The sequence below is a fragment of the Rissa tridactyla genome, chromosome 18 (genome assembly GCF_028500815.1).
Source record: "Rissa tridactyla isolate bRisTri1 chromosome 18, bRisTri1.patW.cur.20221130, whole genome shotgun sequence".
Classification (NCBI taxonomy): domain Eukaryota; kingdom Metazoa; phylum Chordata; class Aves; order Charadriiformes; family Laridae; genus Rissa; species Rissa tridactyla.
In genome coordinates, this window is record NC_071483.1 from 8,645,633 (window position 1) to 8,669,412 (window position 23,780).

General features: G+C 53.3%; 2 protein-coding genes across 2 annotated transcripts; both read left to right on the forward strand.

Moving 5' to 3' along the window:
- The first annotated feature begins 1,067 nt into the window (after positions 1-1,067).
- On the forward strand, positions 1,068-4,405 carry LOC128919033 (ubiquitin carboxyl-terminal hydrolase 42-like). Its single transcript, XM_054223980.1, has 10 exons — positions 1,068-1,254; positions 1,719-1,829; positions 1,905-2,007; positions 2,156-2,223; positions 2,381-2,451; positions 2,992-3,074; positions 3,339-3,450; positions 3,694-3,834; positions 4,053-4,153; positions 4,252-4,405. The coding sequence occupies exons 1-10, from the start codon at positions 1,068-1,070 to the stop codon at positions 4,403-4,405; spliced, it is 1,131 nt and encodes a 376-aa protein (XP_054079955.1).
- An 11,218-nt stretch (positions 4,406-15,623) lies between these two features.
- Positions 15,624-18,961, forward strand: LOC128919034 (ubiquitin carboxyl-terminal hydrolase 42-like). Its single transcript, XM_054223981.1, has 10 exons — positions 15,624-15,810; positions 16,275-16,385; positions 16,461-16,563; positions 16,712-16,779; positions 16,937-17,007; positions 17,548-17,630; positions 17,895-18,006; positions 18,250-18,390; positions 18,609-18,709; positions 18,808-18,961. The coding sequence occupies exons 1-10, from the start codon at positions 15,624-15,626 to the stop codon at positions 18,959-18,961; spliced, it is 1,131 nt and encodes a 376-aa protein (XP_054079956.1).
- The last annotated feature ends 4,819 nt before the right edge of the window (positions 18,962-23,780 follow it).

A 23,780-nucleotide genomic window follows, 5' to 3' on the forward strand; every position in this document is an offset into this window, starting at 1 on the left:
GCCAGCCAGAAACGGGTTTTGGAGGTGCAGGGTGGGAGAGCAGCTGGGTGGGCGCCTGGCAGCCACCCAAGGGGCACCCAGCGCAGTTGCTCAAGGTGTTTTTTTGGTCGCGCTAGTTGAGAGTCAGCCTGTGGCTGTGTCTTGGGGGGTAGATAAAATTCATTGGAAAGGAACCTGTAAGACAGCAGGTGCTTTGCTGCACGAGTCTCACAGACGCAGTCCTGTGTCTGTCAAGAGTGGAAAAGAAGCCCTCAGCCCCCCGAATGTGCCAGCCAAAGCTGTGAAGGGGCTCGCTGGCAGCCCTGGGTACGTTTTTATTGCTGGGGCCGGTGCGGCTCCAGGCAGAGGCGGGAGCTCCGCGGGCAGACGAGCAGCCCTTGGCCAGCAGTGCCCGGGGCAGCCCAACAGCTGCTGGCTGGTGGCTGCAGGAGGTGCCTGGGCTGTGGCGGCTGCGGGGCCGCAGTGCGTCCCCGTGCGTCCGGGTGTGGCCCCTGTCACAAAGGGGCAGTGATGCGGCACCCGCCCGCTGCTTGTGAGCTCACCTGGCCAGGGCTTGGCATCCTGAAGAGCGTGCCAGGGAAAGCTAGTTGGGCTGAGCTGGCCTTCGGGATAACTCGGCTCCTTCCTTTGCCACTTGCTTGGCTACTTTTTTTCCAACCATTGATCGTTTACTGCCCACTTCTCCTCACCTGCCATCCTCTTGCAAAGGTAAGTATGCTTTGAGCTTTAGGACAGATCATGTGGTAGCTAGACACGGGATCAAAGTATAGGCTGGTCTCTCCCTTGGGAGCGGTAGGATGAGCTATTACACCTTGATAGGCTCTCCAGATATGCCCTATGGGTAGAGTTCCTATTTGCTAGTTGTTGTTTCTTTAGCATGTGCTGGGATGGGTAAGCAGGGGGTGGCAGTGCAGTCTGAGGCTTCCCCCAATGTTTCTGTGTTGGAGGTTAGAGCTGGTTGTCCTGGGTGCTCCTGTACAGAACTCAACTTTTAAAATAGGCTTTTGCGCACCACTATGGTCTCATCACTTCTCAAATGTCATTGCCCTGCAGTCACTGCCGAGGGAATGGCCCTGCCACAAAGGATCCTCTTTCCCACGGCGAAGATTTGCATGGACTGGCAGCAAAGACAGAGAGCTGGAGCGGGACTCGACAACCTGGGCAATACGTGCTTCCTCAACTCCGTGCTGCAGTGCCTGACGTACACCCCTCCTCTGGCCAACTACCTGCTCTCTCGTGAGCACAGTCAGTCGTGTGAGTACTTTTGGGACCATGTCCTTGCACATCTCTTGGGCACTTCCCAAGGATTCCCAGACTCTGGGATTTGATTTGGGAGAAAAGCAGCCCTTCTGTGTAAACCCCCTGAGTGGGTGTTCTTTGAACACTCAAGCCTAGAAACCGCTTCTCACATCTGGGTGGTTTCATCTTCAGAAGGGCGCCTCTTTCTCGCCACGGGTCTCGTTCCCTATTTCTGCAAGTTAAAAACTCCCTTTGCGTGTTGCACAGAAAACTTCTGTCAGTTGGGCATCCCTCTGAAGAAGGTTTTCTGTGCGTTAAGGCATCCCGGGCTTGTTGGGACGTCGACAGCTTGCGAGAAGAGCAGTGGAGACTGTTCTTCCAACTTCAAGATCTTTGTTAGGTTTCCTGTTGCTATGGATACCTTGCACACCTGAGAAGCTTGTTTCCCCCCTACCCTCCCTCCGTCCCTCCCTCTTCAGGTCGTCAGCAAGGTTTCTGCATGATGTGCATAATGGAGGCACACGTGAAGCGGGTCCTGCATTCCTCAGCCAGTGCCATCCAGCCCTGGGCTGTGGTCAATGTCCTCAGACGTAAGTCATTGCAGGTGCTTTTATGTGTGTTTGTCCCTTCTGGTAGGAGAGAACTACTAACTTCTTCTCTCTTAGGCATAGGAGAACATTTTGAGCATGGCATGCAGGAAGATGCCCACGACTTCTTACGTTGTACTGTCGATGCCATGCAGAGAGCTTGTCTGCATGGCAGCAGCGAGTAAGCACAAGCAAATGACCTTTGCAATGTTCCCGAGCCCTTTGGGCTCCCCGACAGAGTCCCATCAAGGAAAGCCCACGGCCAGGGTTTTCAGACAAAGACAAACGTCTTGGAGGGCGTAACTCTCTGCCTTACCATTTCTCTCCAGCCTGGACATCTCTTCCGAAGCAACTACCGTCATCCATCAAATATTTGGGGGCTTCCTGAGATCCAGAGGTACTTTTCCACAACTCTTGCTCTCCTTGGGATTGTCTGTGCCCTTCTGTCTGCCTGTCGTAAACAGCTGTTGGTGTGCATGGCGGAGCAGCTGTGACGAGCGTAAAGCGGCACAGTCCCCTTCCCCTGTCGCTGAGCGTTTCCATTTGCGTTCCAGTCACCTGCTTGAGCTGCAGAGCGGTTTCCGATTCCTACGAGGCCTTCCTGGATGTTCCTTTGGATATAAAAGTAAGAGGGTTTGTAACTGTGCTTCAGGACGCCCCAAGGTCCCTGTAGCTTTCCAGACAAACACAGTTGGCTTAAAAGCCAACACAAGAGACCTTGGTGGTGGGTTGCAGGGGAATGGGCGGTCTCCTGCTGGGGAGGCCATGGCAGCGGTCTCCCTGCAGGTGCTGCCTTGAAGCTGCACAAGTACAAATTATCCTCTCTGCACCCTTGACGTACTCTCCTCCTTCTTCCCTTTGCCCTCCCTCAACCCCAGTCTGGCTCCTCGGCTGACGGGTTGTATTGTTTTCACTCTTGATGACCCTGCTCCCCATGGGTAGCTGGACTGAGTGGTGCCACAGGGAGGTAGCTCTGGATGGCCCCGGGAATCCCTGGGAATGGAGGGAAGTGCTCGGCATAGTACTGCCCTCTTTCTGCCTCCCTCTGGACGCTGCTTGCGGGTTCATGGTGGGTCTCCTCAGCGTCAGCTACCGGAGATTTTGCGTAAGTGTTTGGGCAAGGGCGTTTCCCGCAGCTCAGTGCTCTCCTCTCTCCCTCCTCCAGGCAGCCGCATCTGTCACCGCAGCTCTGGAGGACTTTGTGAAACCTGAGCAGCTGGATGGCAACAACTGCTTTAAATGCAGACAGTAAGACGATTACTAAGGACATGTTAACAGTAGATCCTGCCTTGAGGTTTTGCATGTGGTGGAGCATAAGCTAGCTTTTCCCGTAGGTTGCATACACAATAATAAGACAGCCCTTTTTAAAAATATAGTATTATGGCACTGAATAGTCTTCAAATAGCGTAAGGATGCGTGAGACGTGAAAGGCTGTCTGGCTTTCGGGGGGGGGGAAAAAAGGGTGCCTTTCAAGGGCGCCTTCCAGCATGTGTCTCTGTGCTTGGTTTCAAGGTGTGACAAGATGGTTGCCGCCTCCAAGAGGTTTACGTTCCATCGTGTGCCCAAGGTTCTCACGCTGTGTCTGAAAAGGTTTGGAGACTTCACTGGCAGGAAGATCAGAAAGGTGTGTACGCGACTGGAGTGCAACTTTCTCTTCCTGGAAAGCAGTGCGCTCTTTCACAAGTGTTCCCTGTTGAGTTTTGTGTGTTCCCTTCTGGAGAGAGGAGAGTTCCTGTGGGAAGACAAGCATGTACTCTGCTGCGATGGAGCTGCTTTGGCCGAGAACAGTTTCCTGCCGCCCAAGCCATACATGTTGCTTTAGAGAAAATCCGGGGATCATTTCTTACGCCTCTTGGTGTCTCTGTAGGCTGTGAAGTATCCCGAGTGCTTGGATCTTCGCCCGTACGTGTCTCAGACGGCTGGAGAACCGCTCCTCTACTCCTTATATGCTGTGCTGGTGCACAGCGGTGGCAGCTGTCATGTGGGGCACTATTTCTGCTACACAAAGGTAAAGAGCAACTTCCTTCCTAACAAGGGAAAACTGTAGCCTGGGGACGACAAACTTCCATGTCAGTGTTACTGGCAGGCAAGGTTTTGGGGGAGAAGGTCTCCTGAGGGGCTGGGCTGGATTTGGTTCTGCATACCCTTGGTTCGGTAGTTTTCTGCCTGTGCTGGTGTGGAGAAACCACGCAGTTCATCTCCAGATATCGACGCCTTTCTTGACAGGCCAGCGATGGACGGTGGTACCAGATGGATGATTCCTCTGTGGTTCTTGATGACACCGACACAGTTCTCAGGCAGCAAGCCTATTTACTGTTCTATGTCAGGTAATAACAAGTGCTAGCCTGTGTTTAGAATACGTTTCCCTTTCATGCTTTTGCTCTTTTTCTTCTCATCCTCCTCAGAGTTTCTCTTTCTGTCACAGGAGACAATTACTACCTGCATCCTTTGGTGCTGTCAAATCTGAACTACCCCACGTCAGTCCTTACCTTTTCTTGCTGGCCTTTAGGCTGCTGGCCTGGTGTAAAGTGCTACTTGTCTGCTCTCTGAAGCTGGCTAATGTCGAGAAGAGGACTTAAAGGGGGCCTACAGGAACGATGGGGAGGGACTCTATCGCGGAGTGTAGTGATAGGGCGAGGGGTAACGGTTTTAACCTGAAAGAGGGAAGATTTAGGTTAGATACGAGGAAGAAATTCTTTACCGTGGGGGTGGTGAGACACTGGAAGAGGATGCCCGGCAAAGCCGTGGATGCCCTGTCCCTGGGGGTGTTCAAGGCCAGGTTGGATGGGGCTTTGAGCAACCTGATCTAGTGGCAGGTGTCCCTGCCCATGGCAGGGGAGATAGAACGAGATGGTATTGAAGATGCCTTCTAACCCAAACCATGTGATGATTCTCTAATGCTATGCAATGGAGACTGTAGGGGCTACAAAGACGAGGTCTTGCTCCCGTGGGGGCTGACCTGGTGGGAAGACCCCAATCAAATTTCCCATTTTTAGTCTTGGTTATGTCTTCTGTCTGTCATAGAAACAGCTCCATGAAAACAACTGACCTCCACAGAAGGCAGCAAGAACAGCCCTAAGCGAACATCCCTTTTTTTTTTTTTTTTTCCTCCAGGAGCTCCTCTTTGAAAACTGAAGAAAGGGCTTCTTCTTTGAAAACTGAAGAAAGTGCTCCTTCCTCACCAGCACCATCCCATGCCCATTCCTTCATCAGTCAGGGGGCAGCCGGCAGCAAGCAGGTGGGTTCTGTGGGACCACAAGGTCTGCATTGCAGGACTAAGGTAGCTCTGGGGAGGTGGGTCAGGGAAGCAGACGGGCAGTGGATTTCTTTCCAGGATCTTGGCATTGCTCTGTTTTCCCTCCCACATTGCAGCTTCCCTCACAGCCACGACGCTGTGCTCTCCCCAAGCAGCCCACCTAGGTCCATCCCATTTGTCCGCCTTTGGCCCTTCTGCCCTTGCAGCTCTCTAGGAGAACCTTTGGGACGTCCTTAGCTGTCCCCTCACAGAGCTTCTGGGGTTTCCTCACTGTTCTGCTCCTTTCAGAGCAGGAGGAAAGGGCAGGACCTTTTCACAGCTCTCTTTGCAGGACATGGCGCTGGGCACGGAGGGCTCTCCAGAGGACAGCAGCTGCTCCACAAAAGCCAGCACCAGCCAGCGAAGGTGGGCCGGTGCACAGGTGGCATCTGCAGGCTGGCCAGGCAGAAGGCAACGTGACTGCCAGGTGCCCTGTCAGCCACGTGACCCTGTGCCGCAGAAGGTGCAGGAAGAGAAGAAAGAGAAGCAGAGATTCATCCCCTCTTCCCGCTGCCAGAGGAGCGGTGGCAGGGAGAGGGCTCGGAGCAGATCTCCACAGGGGGGCACTGATGTGTGCAGGTGGTGCGTGGTCACCATGGACTACGACCCCTCAAGAGGGAGGAGGAGGAGAAGTAGTCCTCCAAGTTGTGACCGCCCTCCCAGGGATGCTGCAGCTGCGGGGCCCTCCAACGCCCGCTCCCAGATGCCTCCTGCATCCAGGGCTGCTCGGGAGAAAACCCTGCCGAGGCCAAGAGAGCAAAGCAGGTCCCTGCGGCAGGGCCACGATCTCCGCAGACGGTTGGTGGAGAACACGGATTGCCAGCCCTCAGCGAAGAGGAAGAAGATAAGTCCTCCAGGTGGTGACCGATGATGCAGCTCCAGGGCCCTCCACCGCCAGCTCCAAGCGGGCTCCCACAGCCGCTGCTGCTTGGGAGCCAACCCTGCTGAGGAAGAGAGCGCAAAGCTGATCCCTGCAGCGGGGCTGTGCTCTCCGCAGCCAGTTCGTGGAATAAATTTGTTGTATTTCATAAGATACTGGTTTCGTCTTACCGGTTTAGCTCCGGGCTTCAATTGTATTTTTACCAGCTCGGCCGCTTTAGCCCTTCCAGGCTTCTTGGTGTCCCATCCAAAAGGGGTTACAGCATCCTCTATCTCAGAAAGAGAGTTGATTGGTACTTCTTTTCCTCCGTTTCCCATTGTCTTCAGTAATACCTGCAATACATGTATTTGCGCTTCCCAGACGTTCCTTTGTGGAATATGAACTCTAATTTTGTTTTTAGCAAAGGTTATTTGTGCCACTAGTTTGCTTAACCTCAACCAGGCGTTCGGACGGGGATTCCGCTCTCTCAAGCCCCTGTCCCCGCCAATCCGAGTCCCCGTTGACAGCCCCGCTTAGTTCTTCTGGTATCGGGGCCGTGGCTGGGCCGGGAGTCCGATTAGATTTTCCCTTTGGACACTCATTTTTCCAGTGCCCTTTCTCTTTACAAAGGGCACGCTGATCCCTCCCTAGTGGGATTCTAGTTCCCAAGTCCCCTCCTGTTCCTCGGCCTCTCCCTCGTTCTCTTGGGAAACCTCAACCTGGGGAGGAGCCTTGAGCCCGTGCAAAAGCAGCTGCCAATATTACCGCCTTCTGCTTCCTTTCCCTCCATTTCTCCTTTTCATTCTCCTCCTTTTCTACCTCTTCGCTATTATTCTGGCCCAGCTGGAGTGCTTCTACACTAATGCACGCAGCATGGGCAACAGAGAGGAGAAGCTGGAAGCCATTGTGCAGCAGGAAAACTGTGATGTAGTCGCCATGGTGGAAACGTGGTGGGATGACTTGCACGACTGGAGTGCTGCGTTAGGTGGCTACGAACTCTTCAGAAGGGAGAGGCAAGGAAGGAGAGGAGGTGGGGTGGCTCTGTATGTTAGGGAGTGTTAGGAATGTCAAGAGCTTCATGATGGTGCCATAGGGTTGAGGGTGTATGGGTAAGAATCGGGGGAGGGCCAACAAGGCTGATACCACGGTGGGAGTCTGTTACTGCGCACACTCCACCGCCTGCAGGTACAGGCAGCCAGCCGCCCTGGTTCCTGAGCGTTCCGCAGGAGCGGCACCAGCAGGCAGCTCAAAAAACCTTACTGCCTGCAAACACTTGAGCATGGCTGAAACGTGGGCAATTTTTCCTCTTTTTAGGCCTGCTGGTTAAAGACTGGTCTGCTGAGACACGGCTCAGGACCACACCAGGGCCAGCAGCGCTGCTTTCTGCATCCCGTGGCGGCGCTGGGCAGAGGGACGGGTTGCCAGATCCCGTCTCGAGGTACGCGTGTGGCATGTCAGGGTCACTCTCGCCTGGCTTTTCCCAGCAAAGCCCCAGCTGGTGCCAGCCCCGAGCTCTCCGCACCCAGTTCATGGAATAAATTTGTTGTGTTTCATAAGATACTGGTTTTGTATCTTATGATGTATGATATGATGTATCTTATGATCTTATGTATCTTATCTCCCCCCCAGCACGGGGGCCGCTGCCCCTCGCCCACCCACCGCCCGGGCTGCCAGGAGGAGCCGGGCTGGCGCCGCCGCCACGGCCCAGCTCCGTCACTGACAGCTGCAGGCTGGAGACCTTGTGGGGCTGGGAGCCGGGGCATTCCTGAGGCCTCCGCCAGCCGAGCCTGCCTGAGGCTGTGGGGCCTGGCCGTGGCAGAGAGCCAGAGCCTCTGAGCACTGCCGGCCCGCTCGCCCTCAGCCTGCGCTGCTGTCCCCGGCCCCTCAGTGGGCCCTTCCCCACGCCGCCGTGGGCCCTGATGCGGTGTGGAGGCCGTGACGCCATCTACTGTGCTAGACGCCATTGCGTAGCAGGCACCGCCTGGCCCCGACCGTGTCTTGTGTCCATTTCAAGTTCTTCTCCAAGCTGAACTACGATACAGTCACCTTCGACGGCCTCCACATCACCCTCTGTGACCTCTGCGAAGTGGGATTTTTGGAATTCCTATATGTGGACATACAGTATTGCATTTTATACCTTTGTCTGTGCAGCAGTCCTGACAAAATGTTGAAACGATCTTGGAAAGAGCAAAGTGAAGCTTGAGTGAAGACGGCCTACTTGTTCAGATTTTTCCGAGTACTCCAAGCTTTTACAGTTCAGTAACTGTTACTTTTCATAATGGAAGTCTAGTAATAGAAGCAAAGCTGATATGAGGTCAAAGTAAACAGGATTTTAAAGATCAGTGGAAAAATATGCGATGATGCTTTTAAAGATGCCGGGAAGGCAAAAGGGGTGGTTGGGACCTATTTTACAAAGGGGGTGGAGGGATGTTCTCTTCCACGCTTACTCTAGAGGCGTGTTCTGTGGGGGCAGAATTCCCTTCAAAAAGCCCGTACTCAAGAATAGTGCATTTAAACTTGCCTCCTTGTAATTTGATCTGGATTTCTTATCATAGATGTTCTCACAATATCCTGGTAGAACGGTAAACTCCAGAGCACAGGTTTCTTGAGTACTCCTTCCTGCCCTGTAATGTTCTGTCTCAAAAACCCTTGGAGAATGTGCTATTCTGCTTATCAGGCAAAAGGCAAACAAGTACAAAACCAAAAATGGGACTCTCAACTGTTCTTAGGTGAATAGTTTTAAGGAAGAAGAATGCTCTTCTAAGACTGTCTCTGGAGCTCAGAACTTGCTTGAGTTCAGTGTTACAGCATGCACTTGACAGTTTTAGTAATGCCACGATGCGATGTCTTCAAAACAAACTCCCGCTAACTCCAAAGGAAGTCATATGGCCTCACAGCCGACGTCTGTCCATCTGTCGACTGGAATGTCTTCCACACTGTGCAAACGTAGCGTTTTAGAGAAAACGTTTGAGCGCCTTTTAAACCTTGCCCTTCACTGTGCCACTTGTTCCGTGACCTTTTTGGCCTACTGAACTAGCTCAATCAAGAAATGGTGATACACCCGTTGGAAATGAGATCATTGATACTTATCTTGGTGGAGACTGAAAATCCAGAAATCGTAGTCCAGTCTGTCAGTCAGGATGTTTCGAGGCGCTGCTTTCAGTGCCAGCCACAGGGATGATTTCTTTGTTGCAAAGCGTACAAGTGGTGTTGATCAGAACAGTTAAAAAATCACATACTGAGAAAGCATGTTTTTAAGCACTAGGGAGAAGAGGTGCTCTTGAGAGTTACGTTGCTTGCTGGTAGAGACAGTCTGGCATGTTACTAGCCGTTTTTATCTCTTACCCTGCAAGTCCTTCCCCCAGTAGCATGCTAGCTGTTTAGCAAGGCCTGTAAGCCTAATGAAGATTTTTCTTTGTCGTTGTGCGTGTAGGCTTGCCTTCTGATGACTTCTGTTCTGAGGAGCGTCTGTGCTTTATCTGGGTGAAGATACTTCTCTCGCTACTGCTCAGAGAGATGCTTTTGCAATGCTGTCAGACCCAAAAGGGTGGATTAAAGCAGGCCATAAATAAAAGGAGGACCTTTTTTCAGTGACTTGTTTGTAGCGTACATATGACACAAGGTATTAAAACTAGCAGATTTTCAGAATTGTAGGTGAATTTAAAAATGGGATTTTCAAATTGCGTGTTAAATGTGAAGCAGTATAAACCTCAGAGCCTGACCTCAGCTGCTTGTAGTTTTTTGCAGGCAGAAGGTTGTGGACACTAGTGCGATAATTGATTTAAGATCTCTAAGTCAGTGTGAGGCAGCAGTCAAAGTAGCCATTGTTTGACTTGTCTGCCTCCATTCATGCCTTGAGATACTTCTTGCCCTTGACTCTTTCAAGCATACTTTTTTCTTGTAGAATAGATAGCAAGTTTTAGACTGTTAGGTCTCTTCTGCCCTTGATTTTTATATACCATAGAATCATAGAATCATAGGGTTGGAAGGGACCTCTGGAGATCATCTAGTCCGACCCCCCTGCCAGAGCAGGGTCACCCAGAGCAGGTTACACAGGAGCCTGTCCAGGCGGCTTTGGAATGTCTCCAGAGACGCAGCCTCCACCACCTCTCTGGGCAGCCTGTTCCAGTGCTCTGCCACCCTGGAAGGAAAGTAGTTCCTCCTCATGGTTAGGGGGAACTTCCTAAGCTCCAGTTTGTGCCCATTACCTCTTGTCCTGTCACTGGACACCACTGAAAAGAGCCTGGCCCCATCCTCCTGACACCCCCCCTTTCAGTATTTAGAAGCGTTGATAAGGTTGCCCCTCAGCCGTCTTTTTTCCAGACTGAAGAGACCCAAATCCCTCAGCCTTTCTTCATAAGAGAGCTGTTCCAGTCCCATCGGCATCTTGGTAGCTCTCTGCTGCACCCTCTCCAGCAGTTCCCTGTCCCTCTTGAACGGGGGAGCCCAGAACTGGACACAGCACTCCAAGTGCGGCCTCACCAGGGCAGTGTAGAGGGGAAGGATGACTTCCCTCCACCTGCTGGCCACATTTTTCCTGATGCACCCCAGGATGCCATTGGCCTGCTTGGCCACAAGGGCACATTGCTGGCTCATGGTCATCCTGTTGTCCACCAGGACTCCCAGGTCTCTTTCAGCTGAGCTGCTCTCCAGCAGGTCAGCCCCCAACCTGTCCTGGTGCATGGGGTTATTCCTCCCCAGGTGCAGCACCCTACACTTGCCCTTCTTGAATTTCATAAGGTTCCTCTCTGCCCAGATCTCCAGCCTGTCCAGGGCTCACTGGATGGCGGCACAGCCTTCCGGTGTGTCAGCCACCCCCCCAGCTTTGTGTCATTGGCGAACTTGCTGAGGGTGCACTCTGTCCCCTCATGCAGGTCGTTGATGAATATATTGAACAGGACTGGACCCAGTACTGACCCCCAGGGAACACCACTCGTCACTGACCTCCAACTAGACTCTGTGCCCCTAATCACGACCCTCTGAGCTCGCTCTTTCAACCAGTTATCTATCCACCTCACTGTCCATTCATCGAGCCCACTCTTCACAAGCTTCCCTATGAGGATGCTGTGGGGGACCATATCGAAAGCCTTGCTGAAGTCAAGGTAGACCACATCCACTGCACTCCCCTCATCTATCCGTCCAGTCATGCCATCATAGAAGGCTATCAGATTAGTCAGACATGATTTCCCCTTGATGAATCCACGTTGAGTACTTCCGATAGCTTTCTTTTCCTCCGCGTGCCTTGAGATGACGCCCAGAACAAGGTGGTCCATCATCTTTCCAGGAATGGAGGTGAGGCTGACCGGCCTGTAGTTCCCCGGCTCCTCCTTCTTGCCTTTTTTGAAGACTGGAGTGACGTTGGCTTTCCTCCAGTCCTCAGGCACCTCGCCTGTTCTCCAGGACCTTTCAAAGATGATGGAGAGCGGCCCAGCAATGACTTCCGCCAGCTCCCTCAGCACTCTTGAGTGCATCCCAACAAGGGCACGGAGTGTGTTTCCTGGCCTCCAAGTCCTTCACGTCCCAAGTCCCTTAGACTGGCTCTCTGCTTAGACATATATTCTGACGCTGGAATAGCTCTTTATAAGTACAGCTTCTCCAGCTCTTTTCCTAGTCTAAGCTCCTTGACAGCGTAGAGAATCAGAGCACCCTTAGAGAGAGCGCTTTTTATTTTGATCTCCTTCTAGATACAGGAATGAATATTATTTTTCAATAGCTATAAAAAGAAGAGCTTGTTCACTATTTCAGTGCCTCATACCCAGAGTCACAGGGATCTTTAATGTTTTTTAACCACCACAGCCCCCGCCCAACTTCCAGAGATTTTGGGGCCGTGACCCGCCTCTTTTGGGGGGAACTCCGTGTAACCCCCCATGCCCCCCTCGCCTGCTCCTCCGCCGTGTGGGCCAGGGGATGGAGAGAAGAGGTGGGCGGAGGGGGAACGGCGGGGGCGGCTGAGCTGGCAGTACCTGCCCATCCCGGCCACCGCCGTCTCGCCCGAGCAGGCCTTTGCCACCGGCCAGAGCGTCCTGGAGCATCGTCGAGCCATCCTGGCGCCGGAGAACCTGGGCCAGATTCTCATCTTGCACCAAAACTTTGATTTTTTAGAATCAATCAGGAACAGCAACGGGGCGCGGAGCAGGAATCCCCACACTCGTACACGTCTGTGCCAGCAGCCCTATTTTCAACCCCAGAAAGTATTACTGCTTGACACCTTTCAGCAAGGCACTACGGAGTTGTACACGACACGGGGCAAATATGATTCTTTCACATCACTGATCAATGTTTCAAAAGGAGACGGCAAGAAACCCAAAGACTGGAAATGATGAGGGGACTGGAACAGCTCTCTTATGCAGAAAGGCTGAGGGATTTGGTTCTTTTCAGTCTGGAAAAAAGATGACTGAGGGGGGACCTTATCAACGCTTCTAAATACTGAAAGGGGGGGTGTCAGGAGGATGGGGCCAGGCTCTTTTCAGTGGTGCCCAGCGACGGGACAAGGGGTAACGGGCACAAACTGGAGCATAGGCACTTCCACCTAAACATGAGGAGGAACTTCTTTGCTGTGAGGGCGGCAGAGCCCCGGCACAGGCTGCCCAGAGAGGTGGTGGAGGCTGCGTCTCTGGAGACATTCCAAAGCCGCCTGGATGCGTTCCTGTGCCACCTGCTCTGGGTGACCCTGCTCTGGCAGGCGGTTGGATGTTGGATGAGATGATCTCCAGAGGGCCCTTCCAACCCCCACCGTTGTGTGATTCTGTGGTGAGCGTTTGGGCCTGTGGGTCATGTCTGCCTTGAAAGGGAGCTCACCCAGAGGTGGTGCCAGCGGAGGACGGGGCTGGGCAGAGCCAGGCCATGTGCCGAGGGAGCCGGGCTCTCTGTTAGCGCTCAGGGGTGCGTCCGGGTGGTAAAGGGGAGGGACTGTCCTGCCGCAAGCCATGTTGGCTGCCCTAGGCCTTGGCTGTCTGGGAGAAGGTGCCGGTAGTGGAGGCTGTTGTTGGTGGCAGCTCTGGAGCAGCTCTGCTGCTGGTTCCATGGCTGCCAAAGCCCGAGCCGGCGGAGCTGTCTATGCGCACCGACCGGGGCAAACCTTGCTGGGGAAAGCGCTCCTGGGAGGGCTCCAGAGAAGCCCTGTAGGCTGCTGCTTTCTGTGGCTTGCTTTCTTTTTCTCCGTTTCTCTCATTCCAACCACGTCTTTCAACCAGAGAGGAGGGAAGGGGAGTCTGGCCTGGTGTTCAGGCCCCAGTGGAGCCTTGAGCAAAGGGCGGGCTGAGGCCCAAGACCAATCTTGGGCGCTGCTCGGCTGCCCCTTAATGAACCCTACAGCCGCATACTCGGGTGTGGGTATTGCCCACAGCATTGCTGTTAGGGGGGAATGTACCTTGATGAGGGCAAAACCGACAAGGGGCAAAATACTCATGAAAACCATTTTATACTTTATTGAGAGGTTAAACCGTAACTGGTCTCTGGATCTTCCACTCTCCACCGGTGCCAAGACTTCCCAGGTTTTTGTGTCGGGAGATTCTGTACCCGCTTCTTTTGACAGATGACAAAGCTGCAGCCTCCCCAGAGTCCAAAGAAAAGGGCTGTTTGGGGACCTTCTCCTCCTCCAGTGCCACAGAGAGGGAACGTCCCAGGCCTGCACGGCAAGCTCATTACCGAGAGAACCTGGTTTTGAAATCTTTGATAGCCTTGGCCATCATGGGTGCTATTTCTGCAACAGAGGAAGAAAAAAAACCCACCAATGGACGAAACCCCCCTCCCATTAAAGCAACAGGCACAGACTGAGGGAGCAGAGAGCAATTCCAAGCTGCAACTTTGCAGAGCCTTTAGCCTCTCCTTAGGGAGAGGGGAGGAGAGGAGAGGAGAGAGGCCACCAACACGACCCCTCCTGCAGAGCCGGGATTTCCCTTGCGGCAGAAACAGCAGATTTGTGCCTTTGTAAAGGAGGAGCTCTGGGAGATGAAGGGCTGTTCCGCGGTTTGTACTTACTCTTGGCTGGTGGTTTCGTGGGGTCACAGGAGTCCTGCAGTGGCCGGGGCAATCATGGTAGGTCTGCGTGGGGTGGGGGCAGGGGCAGAACGAGATCCCTTGAGCAGACCAGGGAGAAAACTCAGTGCCCAAGTGGGGCAGGAGCAAAGCGAGCCACCCCGATTTTGGCAGAGCCACGGAGCCACCTCTAGCAGGGCAAGAGTAAATCTCCCTAAATTTCCTAAATTTCTCTGATATAGGGAAAGGGCAAAATGAGCTTCCGCAGGCAAGAGAGAGGAAACACCAGCTGTCCTGAGAGGGACATGATGAAAAGAAGCCACCCAAGCAAGGCTGAGGCCAAAGTGGATGCCCCAAGTGAAGGGTGTAAAGAAGAAAGCCTCCCTGAGTGGAGCAGGAGGAAAAGTAACCGCCCCGAGCTGAGCAGGAGGAACTCAGTGCCCTGAGCAAGAGTGGGGAAAACTAGAGGACCCAGGCGGTGCAGGGGCCCAACTGGCGAGCTCAAGGCGGGCAGGAATAGCAACCAGCTGCCTCGTTGGGTCAGAAGCACTACTCGCTGCCCTCCTGGGGGGTCGAGGGGTTAAACCAGATGCTAAAAAGCCAGCCAGAAACGGGTTTTGGAGGTGCAGGGTGGGAGAGCAGCTGGGTGGGCGCCTGGCAGCCACCCAAGGGGCACCCAGCGCAGTTGCTCAAGGTGTTTTTTTGGTCGCGCTAGTTGAGAGTCAGCCTGTGGCTGTGTCTTGGGGGGTAGATAAAATTCATTGGAAAGGAACCTGTAAGACAGCAGGTGCTTTGCTGCACGAGTCTCACAGACGCAGTCCTGTGTCTGTCAAGAGTGGAAAAGAAGCCCTCAGCCCCCCGAATGTGCCAGCCAAAGCTGTGAAGGGGCTCGCTGGCAGCCCTGGGTACGTTTTTATTGCTGGGGCCGGTGCGGCTCCAGGCAGAGGCGGGAGCTCCGCGGGCAGACGAGCAGCCCTTGGCCAGCAGTGCCCGGGGCAGCCCAACAGCTGCTGGCTGGTGGCTGCAGGAGGTGCCTGGGCTGTGGCGGCTGCGGGGCCGCAGTGCGTCCCCGTGCGTCCGGGTGTGGCCCCTGTCACAAAGGGGCAGTGATGCGGCACCCGCCCGCTGCTTGTGAGCTCACCTGGCCAGGGCTTGGCATCCTGAAGAGCGTGCCAGGGAAAGCTAGTTGGGCTGAGCTGGCCTTCGGGATAACTCGGCTCCTTCCTTTGCCACTTGCTTGGCTACTTTTTTTCCAACCATTGATCGTTTACTGCCCACTTCTCCTCACCTGCCATCCTCTTGCAAAGGTAAGTATGCTTTGAGCTTTAGGACAGATCATGTGGTAGCTAGACACGGGATCAAAGTATAGGCTGGTCTCTCCCTTGGGAGCGGTAGGATGAGCTATTACACCTTGATAGGCTCTCCAGATATGCCCTATGGGTAGAGTTCCTATTTGCTAGTTGTTGTTTCTTTAGCATGTGCTGGGATGGGTAAGCAGGGGGTGGCAGTGCAGTCTGAGGCTTCCCCCAATGTTTCTGTGTTGGAGGTTAGAGCTGGTTGTCCTGGGTGCTCCTGTACAGAACTCAACTTTTAAAATAGGCTTTTGCGCACCACTATGGTCTCATCACTTCTCAAATGTCATTGCCCTGCAGTCACTGCCGAGGGAATGGCCCTGCCACAAAGGATCCTCTTTCCCACGGCGAAGATTTGCATGGACTGGCAGCAAAGACAGAGAGCTGGAGCGGGACTCGACAACCTGGGCAATACGTGCTTCCTCAACTCCGTGCTGCAGTGCCTGACGTACACCCCTCCTCTGGCCAACTACCTGCTCTCTCGTGAGCACAGTCAGTCGTGTGAGTACTTTTGGGACCATGTCCTTGCACATCTCTTGGGCACTTCCCAAGGATTCCCAGACTCTGGGATTTGATTTGGGAGAAAAGCAGCCCTTCTGTGTAAACCCCCTGAGTGGGTGTTCTTTGAACACTCAAGCCTAGAAACCGCTTCTCACATCTGGGTGGTTTCATCTTCAGAAGGGCGCCTCTTTCTCGCCACGGGTCTCGTTCCCTATTTCTGCAAGTTAAAAACTCCCTTTGCGTGTTGCACAGAAAACTTCTGTCAGTTGGGCATCCCTCTGAAGAAGGTTTTCTGTGCGTTAAGGCATCCCGGGCTTGTTGGGACGTCGACAGCTTGCGAGAAGAGCAGTGGAGACTGTTCTTCCAACTTCAAGATCTTTGTTAGGTTTCCTGTTGCTATGGATACCTTGCACACCTGAGAAGCTTGTTTCCCCCCTACCCTCCCTCCGTCCCTCCCTCTTCAGGTCGTCAGCAAGGTTTCTGCATGATGTGCATAATGGAGGCACACGTGAAGCGGGTCCTGCATTCCTCAGCCAGTGCCATCCAGCCCTGGGCTGTGGTCAATGTCCTCAGACGTAAGTCATTGCAGGTGCTTTTATGTGTGTTTGTCCCTTCTGGTAGGAGAGAACTACTAACTTCTTCTCTCTTAGGCATAGGAGAACATTTTGAGCATGGCATGCAGGAAGATGCCCACGACTTCTTACGTTGTACTGTCGATGCCATGCAGAGAGCTTGTCTGCATGGCAGCAGCGAGTAAGCACAAGCAAATGACCTTTGCAATGTTCCCGAGCCCTTTGGGCTCCCCGACAGAGTCCCATCAAGGAAAGCCCACGGCCAGGGTTTTCAGACAAAGACAAACGTCTTGGAGGGCGTAACTCTCTGCCTTACCATTTCTCTCCAGCCTGGACATCTCTTCCGAAGCAACTACCGTCATCCATCAAATATTTGGGGGCTTCCTGAGATCCAGAGGTACTTTTCCACAACTCTTGCTCTCCTTGGGATTGTCTGTGCCCTTCTGTCTGCCTGTCGTAAACAGCTGTTGGTGTGCATGGCGGAGCAGCTGTGACGAGCGTAAAGCGGCACAGTCCCCTTCCCCTGTCGCTGAGCGTTTCCATTTGCGTTCCAGTCACCTGCTTGAGCTGCAGAGCGGTTTCCGATTCCTACGAGGCCTTCCTGGATGTTCCTTTGGATATAAAAGTAAGAGGGTTTGTAACTGTGCTTCAGGACGCCCCAAGGTCCCTGTAGCTTTCCAGACAAACACAGTTGGCTTAAAAGCCAACACAAGAGACCTTGGTGGTGGGTTGCAGGGGAATGGGCGGTCTCCTGCTGGGGAGGCCATGGCAGCGGTCTCCCTGCAGGTGCTGCCTTGAAGCTGCACAAGTACAAATTATCCTCTCTGCACCCTTGACGTACTCTCCTCCTTCTTCCCTTTGCCCTCCCTCAACCCCAGTCTGGCTCCTCGGCTGACGGGTTGTATTGTTTTCACTCTTGATGACCCTGCTCCCCATGGGTAGCTGGACTGAGTGGTGCCACAGGGAGGTAGCTCTGGATGGCCCCGGGAATCCCTGGGAATGGAGGGAAGTGCTCGGCATAGTACTGCCCTCTTTCTGCCTCCCTCTGGACGCTGCTTGCGGGTTCATGGTGGGTCTCCTCAGCGTCAGCTACCGGAGATTTTGCGTAAGTGTTTGGGCAAGGGCGTTTCCCGCAGCTCAGTGCTCTCCTCTCTCCCTCCTCCAGGCAGCCGCATCTGTCACCGCAGCTCTGGAGGACTTTGTGAAACCTGAGCAGCTGGATGGCAACAACTGCTTTAAATGCAGACAGTAAGACGATTACTAAGGACATGTTAACAGTAGATCCTGCCTTGAGGTTTTGCATGTGGTGGAGCATAAGCTAGCTTTTCCCGTAGGTTGCATACACAATAATAAGACAGCCCTTTTTAAAAATATAGTATTATGGCACTGAATAGTCTTCAAATAGCGTAAGGATGCGTGAGACGTGAAAGGCTGTCTGGCTTTCGGGGGGGGGGAAAAAAGGGTGCCTTTCAAGGGCGCCTTCCAGCATGTGTCTCTGTGCTTGGTTTCAAGGTGTGACAAGATGGTTGCCGCCTCCAAGAGGTTTACGTTCCATCGTGTGCCCAAGGTTCTCACGCTGTGTCTGAAAAGGTTTGGAGACTTCACTGGCAGGAAGATCAGAAAGGTGTGTACGCGACTGGAGTGCAACTTTCTCTTCCTGGAAAGCAGTGCGCTCTTTCACAAGTGTTCCCTGTTGAGTTTTGTGTGTTCCCTTCTGGAGAGAGGAGAGTTCCTGTGGGAAGACAAGCATGTACTCTGCTGCGATGGAGCTGCTTTGGCCGAGAACAGTTTCCTGCCGCCCAAGCCATACATGTTGCTTTAGAGAAAATCCGGGGATCATTTCTTACGCCTCTTGGTGTCTCTGTAGGCTGTGAAGTATCCCGAGTGCTTGGATCTTCGCCCGTACGTGTCTCAGACGGCTGGAGAACCGCTCCTCTACTCCTTATATGCTGTGCTGGTGCACAGCGGTGGCAGCTGTCATGTGGGGCACTATTTCTGCTACACAAAGGTAAAGAGCAACTTCCTTCCTAACAAGGGAAAACTGTAGCCTGGGGACGACAAACTTCCATGTCAGTGTTACTGGCAGGCAAGGTTTTGGGGGAGAAGGTCTCCTGAGGGGCTGGGCTGGATTTGGTTCTGCATACCCTTGGTTCGGTAGTTTTCTGCCTGTGCTGGTGTGGAGAAACCACGCAGTTCATCTCCAGATATCGACGCCTTTCTTGACAGGCCAGCGATGGACGGTGGTACCAGATGGATGATTCCTCTGTGGTTCTTGATGACACCGACACAGTTCTCAGGCAGCAAGCCTATTTACTGTTCTATGTCAGGTAATAACAAGTGCTAGCCTGTGTTTAGAATACGTTTCCCTTTCATGCTTTTGCTCTTTTTCTTCTCATCCTCCTCAGAGTTTCTCTTTCTGTCACAGGAGACAATTACTACCTGCATCCTTTGGTGCTGTCAAATCTGAACTACCCCACGTCAGTCCTTACCTTTTCTTGCTGGCCTTTAGGCTGCTGGCCTGGTGTAAAGTGCTACTTGTCTGCTCTCTGAAGCTGGCTAATGTCGAGAAGAGGACTTAAAGGGGGCCTACAGGAACGATGGGGAGGGACTCTATCGCGGAGTGTAGTGATAGGGCGAGGGGTAACAGTTTTAACCTGAAAGAGGGAAGATTTAGGTTAGATACGAGGAAGAAATTCTTTACCGTGGGGGTGGTGAGACACTGGAAGAGGATGCCCGGCAAAGCCGTGGATGCCCTGTCCCTGGGGGTGTTCAAGGCCAGGTTGGATGGGGCTTTGAGCAACCTGATCTAGTGGCAGGTGTCCCTGCCCATGGCAGGGGAGATAGAACGAGAGGGTATTGAAGATGCCTTCTAACCCAAACCATGTGATGATTCTCTAATGCTATGCAATGGAGACTGTAGGGGCTACAAAGACGAGGTCTTGCTCCCGTGGGGGCTGACCTGGTGGGAAGACCCCAATCAAATTTCCCATTTTTAGTCTTGGTTATGTCTTCTGTCTGTCATAGAAACAGCTCCATGAAAACAACTGACCTCCACAGAAGGCAGCAAGAACAGCCCTAAGCGAACATCCCTTTTTTTTTTTTTTTTTCCTCCAGGAGCTCCTCTTTGAAAACTGAAGAAAGGGCTTCTTCTTTGAAAACTGAAGAAAGTGCTCCTTCCTCACCAGCACCATCCCATGCCCATTCCTTCATCAGTCAGGGGGCAGCCGGCAGCAAGCAGGTGGGTTCTGTGGGACCACAAGGTCTGCATTGCAGGACTAAGGTAGCTCTGGGGAGGTGGGTCAGGGAAGCAGACGGGCAGTGGATTTCTTTCCAGGATCTTGGCATTGCTCTGTTTTCCCTCCCACATTGCAGCTTCCCTCACAGCCACGACGCTGTGCTCTCCCCAAGCAGCCCACCTAGGTCCATCCCATTTGTCCGCCTTTGGCCCTTCTGCCCTTGCAGCTCTCTAGGAGAACCTTTGGGACGTCCTTAGCTGTCCCCTCACAGAGCTTCTGGGGTTTCCTCACTGTTCTGCTCCTTTCAGAGCAGGAGGAAAGGGCAGGACCTTTTCACAGCTCTCTTTGCAGGACATGGCGCTGGGCACGGAGGGCTCTCCAGAGGACAGCAGCTGCTCCACAAAAGCCAGCACCAGCCAGCGAAGGTGGGCCGGTGCACAGGTGGCATCTGCAGGCTGGCCAGGCAGAAGGCAACGTGACTGCCAGGTGCCCTGTCAGCCACGTGACCCTGTGCCGCAGAAGGTGCAGGAAGAGAAGAAAGAGAAGCAGAGATTCATCCCCTCTTCCCGCTGCCAGAGGAGCGGTGGCAGGGAGAGGGCTCGGAGCAGATCTCCACAGGGGGGCACTGATGTGTGCAGGTGGTGCGTGGTCACCATGGACTACGACCCCTCAAGAGGGAGGAGGAGGAGAAGTAGTCCTCCAAGTTGTGACCGCCCTCCCAGGGATGCTGCAGCTGCGGGGCCCTCCAACGCCCGCTCCCAGATGCCTCCTGCATCCAGGGCTGCTCGGGAGAAAACCCTGCCGAGGCCAAGAGAGCAAAGCAGGTCCCTGCGGCAGGGCCACGATCTCCGCAGACGGTTGGTGGAGAACACGGATTGCCAGCCCTCAGCGAAGAGGAAGAAGATAAGTCCTCCAGGTGGTGACCGATGATGCAGCTCCAGGGCCCTCCACCGCCAGCTCCAAGCGGGCTCCCACAGCCGCTGCTGCTTGGGAGCCAACCCTGCTGAGGAAGAGAGCGCAAAGCTGATCCCTGCAGCGGGGCTGTGCTCTCCGCAGCCAGTTCGTGGAATAAATTTGTTGTATTTCATAAGATACTGGTTTCGTCTTACCGGTTTAGCTCCGGGCTTCAATTGTATTTTTACCAGCTCGGCCGCTTTAGCCCTTCCAGGCTTCTTGGTGTCCCATCCAAAAGGGGTTACAGCATCCTCTATCTCAGAAAGAGAGTTGATTGGTACTTCTTTTCCTCCGTTTCCCATTGTCTTCAGTAATACCTGCAATACATGTATTTGCGCTTCCCAGACGTTCCTTTGTGGAATATGAACTCTAATTTTGTTTTTAGCAAAGGTTATTTGTGCCACTAGTTTGCTTAACCTCAACCAGGCGTTCGGACGGGGATTCCGCTCTCTCAAGCCCCTGTCCCCGCCAATCCGAGTCCCCGTTGACAGCCCCGCTTAGTTCTTCTGGTATCGGGGCCGTGGCTGGGCCGGGAGTCCGATTAGATTTTCCCTTTGGACACTCATTTTTCCAGTGCCCTTTCTCTTTACAAAGGGCACGCTGATCCCTCCCTAGTGGGATTCTAGTTCCCAAGTCCCCTCCTGTTCCTCGGCCTCTCCCTCGTTCTCTTGGGAAACCTCAACCTGGGGAGGAGCCTTGAGCCCGTGCAAAAGCAGCTGCCAATATTACCGCCTTCTGCTTCCTTTCCCTCCATTTCTCCTTTTCATTCTCCTCCTTTTCTACCTCTTCGCTATTATTCTGGCCCAGCTGGAGTGCTTCTACACTAATGCACGCAGCATGGGCAACAGAGAGGAGAAGCTGGAAGCCATTGTGCAGCAGGAAAACTGTGATGTAGTCGCCATGGTGGAAACGTGGTGGGATGACTTGCACGACTGGAGTGCTGCGTTAGGTGGCTACGAACTCTTCAGAAGGGAGAGGCAAGGAAGGAGAGGAGGTGGGGTGGCTCTGTATGTTAGGGAGTGTTAGGAATGTCAAGAGCTTCATGATGGTGCCATAGGGTTGAGGGTGTATGGGTAAGAATCGGGGGAGGGCCAACAAGGCTGATACCACGGTGGGAGTCTGTTACTGCGCACACTCCACCGCCTGCAGGTACAGGCAGCCAGCCGCCCTGGTTCCTGAGCGTTCCGCAGGAGCGGCACCAGCAGGCAGCTCAAAAAACCTTACTGCCTGCAAACACTTGAGCATGGCTGAAACGTGGGCAATTTTTCCTCTTTTTAGGCCTGCTGGTTAAAGACTGGTCTGCTGAGACACGGCTCAGGACCACACCAGGGCCAGCAGCGCTGCTTTCTGCATCCCGTGGCGGCGCTGGGCAGAGGGACGGGTTGCCAGATCCCGTCTCGAGGTACGCGTGTGGCATGTCAGGGTCACTCTCGCCTGGCTTTTCCCAGCAAAGCCCCAGCTGGTGCCAGCCCCGAGCTCTCCGCACCCAGTTCATGGAATAAATTTGTTGTGTTTCATAAGATACTGGTTTTGTATCTTATGATGTATGATATGATGTATCTTATGATCTTATGTATCTTATCTCCCCCCCAGCACGGGGGCCGCTGCCCCTCGCCCACCCACCGCCCGGGCTGCCAGGAGGAGCCGGGCTGGCGCCGCCGCCACGGCCCAGCTCCGTCACTGACAGCTGCAGGCTGGAGACCTTGTGGGGCTGGGAGCCGTGGCATTCCTGAGGCCTCCGCCAGCCGAGCCTGCCTGAGGCTGTGGGGCCTGGCCGTGGCAGAGAGCCAGAGCCTCTGAGCACTGCCGGCCCGCTCGCCCTCAGCCTGCGCTGCTGTCCCCGGCCCCTCAGTGGGCCCTTCCCCACGCCGCCGTGGGCCCTGATGCGGTGTGGAGGCCGTGACGCCATCTACTGTGCTAGACGCCATTGCGTAGCAGGCACCGCCTGGCCCCGACCGTGTCTTGTGTCCATTTCAAGTTCTTCTCCAAGCTGAACTACGATACAGTCACCTTCGACGGCCTCCACATCACCCTCTGTGACCTCTGCGAAGTGGGATTTTTGGAATTCCTATATGTGGACATACAGTATTGCATTTTATACCTTTGTCTGTGCAGCAGTCCTGACAAAATGTTGAAACGATCTTGGAAAGAGCAAAGTGAAGCTTGAGTGAAGACGGCCTACTTGTTCAGATTTTTCCGAGTACTCCAAGCTTTTACAGTTCAGTAACTGTTACTTTTCATAATGGAAGTCTAGTAATAGAAGCAAAGCTGATATGAGGTCAAAGTAAACAGGATTTTAAAGATCAGTGGAAAAATATGCGATGATGCTTTTAAAGATGCCGGGAAGGCAAAAGGGGTGGTTGGGACCTATTTTACAAAGGGGGTGGAGGGATGTTCTCTTCCACGCTTACTCTAGAGGCGTGTTCTGTGGGGGCAGAATTCCCTTCAAAAAGCCCGTACTCAAGAATAGTGCATTTAAACTTGCCTCCTTGTAATTTGATCTGGATTTCTTATCATAGATGTTCTCACAATATCCTGGTAGAACGGTAAACTCCAGAGCACAGGTTTCTTGAGTACTCCTTCCTGCCCTGTAATATTCTGTCTCAAAAACCCTTGGAGAATGTGCTATTCTGCTTATCAGGCAAAAGGCAAACAAGTACAAAACCAAAAATGGGACTCTCAACTGTTCTTAGGTGAATAGTTTTAAGGAAGAAGAATGCTCTTCTAAGACTGTCTCTGGAGCTCAGAACTTGCTTGAGTTCAGTGTTACAGCATGCACTTGACAGTTTTAGTAATGCCACGATGCGATGTCTTCAAAACAAACTCCCGCTAACTCCAAAGGAAGTCATATGGCCTCACAGCCGACGTCTGTCCATCTGTCGACTGGAATGTCTTCCACACTGTGCAAACGTAGCGTTTTAGAGAAAACGTTTGAGCGCCTTTTAAACCTTGCCCTTCACTGTGCCACTTGTTCCGTGACCTTTTTGGCCTACTGAACTAGCTCAATCAAGAAATGGTGATACACCCGTTGGAAATGAGATCATTGATACTTATCTTGGTGGAGACTGAAAATCCAGAAATCGTAGTCCAGTCTGTCAGTCAGGATGTTTCGAGGCGCTGCTTTCAGTGCCAGCCACAGGGATGATTTCTTTGTTGCAAAGCGTACAAGTGGTGTTGATCAGAACAGTTAAAAAATCACATACTGAGA

What these genes read in the sequence shown, in the direction of transcription:
- LOC128919033 (XM_054223980.1), top strand. Translation starts at nt 1,068, where the DNA reads ATGGCCCTGCCACAAAGGATCCTCTTTCCCACGGCGAAGATTTGCATG. An exon ending in CTGGCAGGAAGATCAGAAAG is followed by an intron (nt 3,451 to 3,693) that starts GTGTGTACGCGA and finishes GTGTCTCTGTAG; the next exon opens with GCTGTGAAGTATCCCGAGTG. An exon ending in TATTTACTGTTCTATGTCAG is followed by an intron (nt 4,154 to 4,251) that starts GTAATAACAAGT and finishes TTTCTGTCACAG; the next exon opens with GAGACAATTACTACCTGCAT.
- LOC128919034 (XM_054223981.1), top strand. Translation starts at nt 15,624, where the DNA reads ATGGCCCTGCCACAAAGGATCCTCTTTCCCACGGCGAAGATTTGCATG. An exon ending in ATGTTCCTTTGGATATAAAA is followed by an intron (nt 17,008 to 17,547) that starts GTAAGAGGGTTT and finishes TCCCTCCTCCAG; the next exon opens with GCAGCCGCATCTGTCACCGC. An exon ending in AACTGCTTTAAATGCAGACA is followed by an intron (nt 17,631 to 17,894) that starts GTAAGACGATTA and finishes CTTGGTTTCAAG; the next exon opens with GTGTGACAAGATGGTTGCCG.